Raw genomic sequence first — 9,726 nt, 5'->3', positions numbered from 1 at the left:
TTTGTTGGTCTATTCACAAATTAATTTTCACTTAAATAGTATTTCAAGTTTGCAGATGAAAAAGTTGATTGAATGGTAAACATTTAGTTCTCTCATACTGTATGGACTTCTTAATAAGCTGAGCTTATTTTTAACCATTTTAATACAGCCAAATGCAAAGATGCTTACCTGGAGCCACAGGGCATGTGCAAAGAATTCATTCCCATATTGAAGTCCTTTGTGACCAACAGTGACTTTCAGTGGTCACTGTGAACAATGCCCTTATAGTGGGGAACCTTAATAAATGGAACAGCACAGGTAGAAAGAGAAAGCTGCTTGCATTTCCATGCTCAGCAGCAAAAAACAATGAGACAAATGCAGAGAACTGGTGAGGAGCTATGGAAAGGAACAATAATTGAGCCTGGAAAAAATGTGCGTGATAGTAAGGAATCTAAGCCTACTTTACTTTATTCAAGAAGCAGCCAAGGGGAATGTGATCATAGCCTGTATCTAAATGACAAGGTGCCTGATGTTAATAGAGCTCATTATAAAACTATGTAAAGTTAAATCTAGGCAGGTTCAAATTGAAAAAGGCAAAACACAAGCAGCAAAACGGCTCATAGGGGGTGGAGTGGAGGGGCAGAAGGGTGGTGTGTTCTCCCCTGTTTGACTTCTTTAAGAATAAGCATCTAAAATGTATGCTTTAACTCTGTGCTTCCAAGACTGCAGCCCACAAAAAATTGATGTGCTACACACTTGTGCATTGTAGCACAAAGAATGGTACTGTTTCCATAGCATTTCCAGTTAAGGTCTGCAGTACAGCTACATGGTGGTCTAAATATATTGAAACCTCCTGTTCTCTCTTTGATCACTGTTTCTCTGCATTAAGTCAGAAATTAGGAGCTGAAGTAGCCCAGCTGGGAGAGCATTAGCCTGAAGATCTAAAGGTCCCTGGTTCAAGCCCAGGTTTCAGCAGCAGGGGTCCTTGTTGCTGCAACTTTGTCTAACATGCTCTAGGTGACCCTGCTTGAGCAGGGAGTGGTTGGACTAGATGATCTCTAGAGGTCCCTGCCAACCTTACAGATTCTATGAAATGGTGATCACAAGATGTCTAGACAGCTCCCTGAGACCAGGAGAGGAAAGTTATTTTTTAAAAAAACGTTCAGTTGCACTACTTAAATAAAATTTAATCAGAAACTTGATTTTTCTCATTTGTCAGTTTGAAAAAAAAGTTTTCCCTGCTGCCTCACTGAGCAGTCAATGATTATTCAAACCTTTACTTACTGATAAAACCATGGTATTAAAGGAGTTCAAGAAAGAGCACATAAAAAAAAATCAGAAGCATTTGAGCAGAGGTATGTCTCATAACCCATTTGTCAAACAGCCTTTACCATGTGCATGCTGCAGTCTCCAGATCAGTTTGCATAAGACAGGAAAACTCATATCCAAATGATCACTGATGCCACAGACGAGCAAAAAGTCTCAAACACCAAAGGAAAAGCTATTGGTTTATATATAGATATATATATAGATATATACTGTGTTTACAGAGTCAACAAGTTAAATGCAATATTCATAAGAGCATTAACAATAAAAATACAATCTGTGTGTAGCCAAGTACAGACTTAAAATGGTAAAACGGGAAAAAGGATCTCACCAAAAGTACAAATATACAGTACAAATTGATTTATTTAAAACAGTTACAAAAAAAGCACAACAAAATAGAGATTATCCTTAGAATTATTAATGCTTTGTTAAAGATCAGGTAGGAAGAAAGGGGCAGGAACAAGGTTGGAGGGGAGCACCTGACTAGTTCTAAGGCTTTAGATACAATGCAGTTGGTTACATGTTAATACAGCCATAACATAACTGGGATTATAGTTGAGGGATCAGCACTTATCTACAAAGACCTCCTTGCCTCAGAGCAGCCCAGCCAGTTCCCCCAACACCACACCTCTGTTTCTCTGCTTTGCATGGGCAGACCCTCCCCCAGCTCTAAGGTGCCATGAAAGTGGAAAGCAACTAGAATGTGCGTGGGTGCGTTTGCAGGGTAGTGTGGCAGCAGCCTAGAAGGACGTTAGGGGCAAGTTCTGTCCTCCATAGACAGATGTGAAGGCCATGAAGGGGCCTTGACCATCAGCATTTTAAGCTATACATGGAACACACCCTGGGCCAAACTCTGTACTGAATGTGCATTCGTAGCCATCTTAGCAGCTTCCGCAAAGTTTCGGGCCCTAGGACAGACTGAAAGACAAAGAGCAGTTGTGAGCGATGCTAGGGAAAGGCACATGTACTGCTGTGGGCAGGAACTAGCATCTGGGCTAATCAAGCTGCTGTAGTTTCATTCAAAACACTGAGTAACAAGGATTATTAGTTCTCTATTGGGAAAAGTGACTTCAAGTCGGGAGGAGGGGACAGGGACACTGAATGTGAAAAGTGCATTATACTTGCGCGCTGCTGGGAAGAGGAGGCAGAGGGGCCTCTGCAGCTTTCCCCCTTTCCAGACAGAGCTTCCTCTGCATAGTCTGGTAGTGATGAGCGCTTGTCACTCAGAGCAAGTCTCATGTTCCTAGAGGAACAATGTACGCGTAGCCTAGAAACAGGCCTGGCCTCTGCTGGGCAGCTGACCCAAGGAATGTTTCATGAGCTGGAACAGATGGCTGCAGACACCCATTATTGCATCCTACAGACTCTTCCCGCAGCCTCCCTGTGAGACAGAGAGAAGACCAAAGCCAGGAGGCCCCCTCCTCCAGGTAGGACAGACCACAGCTCTCCCTCCCTTCACAGCAACAGCAGGAAAACAATATATTCCTCCGAGAAGCCTGTCGTATCTCTGCTAGCAGAAAAGCCTGGATAGCCAACTCATTCCGTAATGTCTTCCCAGCTTCATCTCCTCCTTTCCCTGTAAACTTAAGTGAAATAAAAGCCTCCTCCTTGGGCTCACTCAGAGCCTTTCTGGTTATAGCAGAGCCTCTCACACACACTCTGTCTCAGGAGAGCCTGAACACTCAACGCAACCACCACCATCACAGAAGCTGAAGCAACAAGGCCCAACCCAATAAAAGACAGATTCCGGTGATTATGAGTACTGCTAAACTGGGTGAGAGGACCTTCAGCGCTCCCTTCTTGCCCACGGCCCCTACAGCAAGCAGCCAGATGCCCAGACTCTTCATTGCAATACCCCCACCATGAGACATGCCCTAACTGTTGCTGCCACAGAGGAACTGGCAGCTGAAATGTGCAGGGAGACTGTGCAGCAGCACTGAAGTCCAACTCACCCTGCCTCTTCCACAGAGCTCAGAGCAGTGCTCCTCAACGGACTCACAGATAGGCTGCAAGTCCAGGCTGGTGGTCAGGAGAAAACAAAGGAGAGCGCTTGTACAGTCCTTCAGCTGCCTAGGGTACAAAGTTACTTCAGCCACACAGCATTGTGTCTCGTAAGTCATGCCTGTCCTTTCAGACCACTAATCAGTGCAGCTGAGATCCAGGAGTAGTAGGTACAGCAACACACAAGATAAGGCAGTCTCTCCAAACCCTCTCTCTAACAGATAGAGATTTCTGTGCTCAGAGAAGCACCCGAGAGTCTCTGCACCAGTCGAGTGCTCAAACAGTGCCTCTGCATGCAACCAGCCCTTCCACACTCACACACCATACATATGTAAGATCCCTTTCTTAGCTGTCTGCCACAGCCCTAGATTCCTCTGCATGCATCATGCAAAGAACAGGCAACAGAACTCGGGCTCCTCTGCTTTCTGCTTGTGGCCACAGACATCCTGGATATACTGAGCATTAAGTACTAACCAACACTGATAGAGATCTTCGCGTAGGAGAGTCCAATGAGTAGCAAAGGGGAGACACAGAAGGAACAAGGTGATGAGGCCTGGCACCTGAACCGCAACAGGGTGTTTTACTAACAAATAGTGCCATGAAAATAGTATTTGTTCCACAGCTCCTGCATCCAAGGAGGCAGACTCTTCATATGACATCATCACCATGACTTTGTATTTCCAAATGCAGTTGATGAAACTGACTGGAAGCAGCGTGTCATTTCGGGGAAGTTACAGATGATACAGGCGGCATCCTCACTCTGGAAAAAACCCTGTGAGGCACAAACACTAAAGGCAAGAGCAGAGCGTATCTCAGCTAAGACCTGAAAAGAAACTGTTTTTCTGGTGCAGGCATTTCGAAGGCAACATAAACAGCTAGCAGTGTGCTAAGACAACAGGCCTGATGCCCTGGAGGGAAGGAGCATTCTGGAGACTCTCTAATTTGCCTAATACCTAAGCAGAGCACCCCTCTGCCATGCAGCCAACTGAAGCCAGTCAGTTACAGGCCGGGTTTCTGAAGAGCATCCAGAGCAGTCCTGAGAAACAAAACTACTACGAGCTCAGCAGAAGGGCAGCAACACAGATGGGAAGTGCCAACACGCAAGGCATTCACAGAAAGATAAGCAATGCCCTAGAAGCTAGGCATGCCTGACAGAAAAGCTCAGAAAGATGAGAAAAGGGGGACAGTAAACGGGATGCTAAACATTAGGAGCAGCATCATGAATCTAGCAGGGACCTGCACACTAAAAAGAAACCCAGCACCCTCTTGCAAGCATGGTTCTAGCACAGAGATGGGCACCTTAATACAAGGAATACTTAAGTCAGAGTGAAGACTTATCTTCAACATAGCACTCACTAAGTTTTTATTCTAGTTAAGCATTTAGAATTGGTTTCATAACACACTATCAGAGAGGGCAAATTAGTGTAACAACAGGAATCTTTACTTGAATGGAGTGTTATTACCATAATGAGGTATTAATATACATTTATATTCGATCTCACTGTGAAAGAGACTACTCTCAATTTTACCATGTTGTTCTACAGAGGCACTCCAAAGTGAAGCGTCAGAACAACAAACAGAAAAACACCTAAAAATGCCCTGTGATGCTGCGATATTTTTAGTCCTTATATCAGTCATGGAACTGTAATTAAAAGAAGCTTTGTACCTTGCCTGCACATGCACGAACACTTGTCTGTTGTCTAGAGCTTATTCGGGAAACTGCCTGCAGTGAAGAATTAGCCATCTGGAAAGTTTTCTTCTGATTTAATTACAAAATAGTGTCAGTCTTCTCACAGTAGAAGAATGTGTTTCTATCCTTCCCTAGAGAATGCTAAATGTATTTTACTACAGCTTTCAAAAAAAATTAAATAAATAAAATGAGAGGAAAAAAAAAATCACCTGTAGGCTAAATCTCAGCAAAAGCTTTAGGCTTGAGAGAAGCGCTTTTCTTTCTTTCTTTCTTTTTAATGGTTATGAACATGGGAAGAAAGATTTGATTTGGTGTCAAATAATTAAATGTATTTCTTAGCAGGAAACTGACATCTCCCATCCCAACTCATGTTCCATCCCAAGTGCTCAAATGTTTACCAGTTTCCTATTCACCTGCACCCAAACCCATCCTTTTGGTCCTTCCTCTCCAATTTCTGACATTCATGCAGATCTCTGTAGATTCTTTGTAAGAAAAAAGAGCAGTTGGATTCAGTGGAAGAGACAATAAACAGAACCATCAGAGAAGCATATGCAGCCTGCCCTCAAGAGCTCCATCGGTGAACGGTCCTTTTAAAGTGCATGTGTGAAGAAAGGGGATACTGGGAGTAGTGTCCCCTAAACTCCAGTGGGGACCCATCTTTCCCCATCATGAGGAAGGAGGAATAAAATCTTCAGCAATTTTATCTGCTACCTTAAGCTGTGTCTGCCCTTTTCATCTCCCCACCTATCCTGAATACTCAGACCCTGCCCTGCAGGGAACTAGGTATTCAGGGAGGTGCAAAGCCCCAATCTCTGGAATGCTCTTGTCACAAGCTCTTGAGCACATCCCCCATTCTCTAACCCAACTAGCTTGTTGCTGCTCCCTGAGGCACTGGAGCCCTCTTGATTCCCCAAGAGGATCTGGTCAGTGACTGAACTGGAGTAAATCCAGTTCTGCAGGGCAGAGAGCAGCCTTGCTGGTGAACCTGTCACAAAGTCTGTGCAATTTCTTCACCTGATAAAGGTGAGGCTCACACACAGGGCACCCCCTAGCTCACAGCCTCAAAGGGATCACTTCCCTGCATTAGAACGCCCTTCGATAGACAGCTTGACCTCCTGGGGAATGAAAGAGGGACGGAGCAGAGACGGCCGAGGCTCCTCTGCCTGCATGCTGTATCTTTGGAAGCCCAGAGCTGTCCAGCTATGCTGACTGCCGGTCTCAGGCTGAGAGGTTTCTGCACAAAAGCCCTGGGCTGCACTGTCCCTTTCTGGGTGGCTCTTCCTTTCAGCAGCTCTGTCAGGTGGTTCTCTGGACCCCTGTGCTGTTCTTTCTGATCTCTCTCTAGCAGATATCAACTGACCTGTGAGAGGGTAGTTAGCCTGAGAAGCAGAGTTGCCATTCATGCTCTGTAAACTGATTGATATGCAGACATCACCCACCTGCAACCTGTGACAGGGCAGAGCAAAAAGCTGAGCAGTCCGCCCTGGGCTACAAGAGGACCAACCCTGGCCATAGACAAAAAAGGGGTGCTCTGGGGGCACATCAATGCTCACTTTACTTTGTTGCTCCCCAACCACAAAATGTAATGTAACAAACCCAGGCCACTGGCTTTCCTGAATATCCACCACAGTGCTGGAGTCGATCTTCAGGCCCCCGCTCACCTCAGCACTGCGAACGAAGTCTTGAGTCTGCAGGTCCTCTACCCGCTTCAGCTCTCCTGTAGCCAGCTGGATGATGGCTCCTTTCATGAAGTGAGAGGGCAAGTGCGAGGAGCTGGGTGGTTGCAATTGGGTCAAGTCCTTTTCAACCATACTTCCTCGAGCCTGCACATCTGGGCTCTGCCTCACCAGAGTATCTGAAGAGGAACACCTGATGGGCTCAGATACAACAGGCACCAGGACTGGCTTGCCGTTGGCTATTACCATTCCTTTGGTTAATTGTCTTTGTCTAACTGTCTCTTCAGGGGACATTACAAATGGACTCCTGGGCTGGCTTTTCTCAGCAGCAGCCCTTTCCACTGTGCTGCTCAAAACGTCCCTTGACTCCCCCTGCTGATCAGGGATATTATGGCAAGGGTTTAAAGGGCTCAGGTCATCTTTCCTCTGGGCTGCCAGAATATGGTAATCCTGAGACGCCAACACCCCCACCACCCTCTGAACCTCCAGATCAGTGTCTGGGGTGCTTCTGTGAGCTGGCACAGAGACCTCTGTTCTCAAAGTCTGGTAACCTGAAAGAAACGGTCCATCGACCACACATCCCACTGCAGCCCCTGGCAGACAGTCTTCAGCTTTACTGCTGGCAGAGTCCACAGCCTCGCTGGTCCTCCTCACCACATTATGCTCCAGATGTCTCTGTCCACCATTGGCAGCAACTACCTCTGAACTTGGCTGACTGTCTTGCTGAGAAGGATCTGGGCTTCCACTTGCTGTAGATGTCTCATATGCCGAATACCCTGGTGGAAGGCGGGACATCTGATAATAAACAGGAATTCTGCTTGGTGTTATATCTAATGGCTGGGTCCCAGCATGGTGCTGCATCTGGCCAGAAGGAGAGATGGCAGAAGCAGATTTGTTGAAGGTGTGGGTAGGAGAGGTAGTCTGAGGGGAAGGAGCGGCTTCTTCCGTGAAGAGAGAGGCATATGGCACAAAGTGAGGGACGTGAGAGGCAGTGAGGTTGGTGGAAGGAGACAGAAGAGGACTAGGCAGGAAGCCAGAAGGGACAGCATAGGGCACCGTGTAATGCGAGCCAATGAACTGCAGAGACGCTGGGGGGATCTGCGCGTAGTGGATGGGAGGGTAGGGCACCCCTGGGTGCTGGATTAGTGGCGAGGTCACGTTGAAGGCTGGCGGCAGGGGGCTCATGTTCACCACGGGGTGCAGGCCCGTGGGAGAGAAGGTGGCTGGTGGCACCGCAACTTTGTAGAGCATCCCGTACTGGTCCACCGTCAGCCCCGCCACAGCCTCTGTGCTGTCGCCTGGGCCATAGCGCAGGGCCGCAGGGCCCGGGCCCGCCACTCGGGCCCACTCGGGGCCCTCGCCTGTGGCCTGAGCGCCCCCGGCCCGCCCTGCCTCCGCGCCTGCGCTGGCAGCGGGCAGATCCCGCTTCTTGGGTGGCAGGCACTCCTGGCTCCGCTCGTGGCCCGCTCTCATGGCGCCACACGGTGTCCCGGCAGGCCCGGCCGCGACGCTCGTTCATGGGGGCACACGACGGGGCTGCCGCACGCCAGCTCCCGGATCCCGGCTGCCGGCCGCCGCCTCACCTGTACCGGGAACAGAGGGAGCCGTGAGCCCCGACGGCAGGGGAGCCCCCGGCGCGGCTCCCGCCGGAGTCCCGAGAGCAGGGCGGCGGTGAGCCGCGGCCCCGTGAATCTCGGGGCGGAGGGAGCCCAGCCCGGTCCCAGACCCCGGGACCCCGGCCGCGCCCCGCCGCCGCCGCCGCCGCTCGCGGAGCAGCGCCGCAGCAGCCCCGGTCGCTCGGGGCCCGCCCAGCCCGCGACTCACCCGCCATCGCCCGGCTCCTCCGCCGCGACCCCCATCGGCCCCGCCGCCGCCTCCGGCCGACCCCTCCCCGCCTGCGGCGCGCCGCGATGACGCGCCCTCCCGCGCGCCGGAAGTGACGGTGCGTGACGTCACGGCGGCGGCGGCGCGCGGCGGTGGCGGGCGGCCGGGCCGGCGCGCGGGTGCTGCCGGCGGCAGAGCGCTCCGCGGCCGCAGGGCCGGCGGCGGCAGCCGCGTCCCCAGCTGGGAGCCCCGCTCCGTTTGGGCGGGCTTGTCCAGTGGGCAGCCGGGAGCGCTGGAGCCGCCGGTGCCCCCCGCCCCGTTCCGGCTCCGCGCTGCCTCTCTTCTCGTCCGCGCGTTGTCCGAGCCCTCACACGCGCTCCCGGCAGTCTCCTGCCTGTCTTGTTGCTGCCAGTAGGTCCTGTTTGTTGTTCCTTGGCACTCATTGATTTCTGTGGTGTAGACAAAAGATCCCTGAAAGTGCAGAGAGAAAAGCTGGGCAGGATGGAAGGCTTTGGCTTGCCTTGTTCAGATCCTTCTTTCATTATATGTCATATATAGAGCTCCTCTGATTCCAGAGTTCAGCACAGTAGTGTCCTGAAGCCTAAGAAGCACCTGCCTTGTACATCCCTTAAGGTCAATGTACGTTTATATATAGAGATACTTTTTTTTTCTTGAAATGTAGATTGGGCAAAAAGCCCAAGTCATTCCTTGGACACTGTAGTTACTGCACAGCCTGTCTCGTTTGCAGGATCGACTTCAGAAACTGTTTCCCGCATTGCATTGGGAATTCTGGTTTCTGCTTTTAATGTGACTGCCAAAATAATAAGTGTTGTATTGTTAGCCGCGTGGACCACACTGCACGGTCTCCTGTCTCCAAACTGTAAGAAACTGGCAGGTTTAGAATGATCCTTTTTCTGGTGTATGTTCCCAACTCCCACCAGTTAGCCATGCACAAACCACTTGTACCAGCTGTGGTCAGCAGTGGATCGGTTGGCTCCCCATTTTTCTAATCCCCTTGTTACTCCCTGCGTGCTGTGGACCCTTGTGGCTGAGCCGTGCTCTCCCCAGCCCCAGGACGGCAGCACTGGGAGCTGCTGTGCTGCATCGAGCCAGCATGCTGGGAGCAGGCCTAGAAGGCTGCAGCGGCTCGGGCTGGGGTGAGCCCGGCGCATCCCGTGCGCGGATCCCCGTGCCCGGGGGCGTCTGAAGAACACGACCCGCAGCGCCGGG

General features: G+C 50.4%; 1 protein-coding gene and 1 non-coding gene across 3 annotated transcripts; one reads left to right on the top strand and one right to left on the bottom strand.

Moving 5' to 3' along the window:
* The first annotated feature begins 881 nt into the window (after positions 1-881).
* TRNAF-GAA (transfer RNA phenylalanine (anticodon GAA)) lies at positions 882-954 on the top strand. Its single transcript has one exon. It is a non-coding gene; the product is annotated as a tRNA-Phe (tRNA).
* Positions 955-1,650: 696 nt separating this feature from the next.
* On the bottom strand, positions 1,651-8,554 carry ATXN1L (ataxin 1 like). Of its 2 annotated transcripts, XM_085305711.1 has the most exons (3): positions 8,497-8,554; positions 6,658-8,255; positions 1,651-2,223 (listed from the first exon to the last, which is right to left on the bottom strand). In XM_085305711.1, the coding sequence occupies exons 2-3, from the start codon at positions 8,143-8,145 to the stop codon at positions 2,116-2,118; spliced, it is 1,596 nt and encodes a 531-aa protein (XP_085161837.1). In that variant the 5' UTR covers positions 8,146-8,255; positions 8,497-8,554; the 3' UTR covers positions 1,651-2,115. The 2 variants fall into 2 exon arrangements, with proteins under 2 accessions (XP_085161837.1, XP_085161836.1); XM_085305710.1 differs by having other exon boundaries at positions 1,651-8,255.
* Between the last annotated feature and the right edge of the window lie 1,172 nt (positions 8,555-9,726).

Source organism: Rhea americana, unplaced genomic scaffold, assembly GCF_003343005.1.
Source record: "Rhea americana isolate MKP2758 unplaced genomic scaffold, rheAme1 scaffold_226, whole genome shotgun sequence".
Lineage (NCBI taxonomy): Eukaryota > Metazoa > Chordata > Aves > Rheiformes > Rheidae > Rhea > Rhea americana.
The sequence above is the reverse complement of the archived record's forward strand: the minus strand, read 5'-3'. Positions and strand labels throughout refer to the sequence as shown.

Excerpts from the sequence above, each read along its gene's own strand:
- ATXN1L (XM_085305710.1), bottom strand. The coding sequence starts at position 8,145 with ATGAGAGCGGGCCACGAGCGGAGCCAGGAGTGCCTGCCACCCAAGAAG.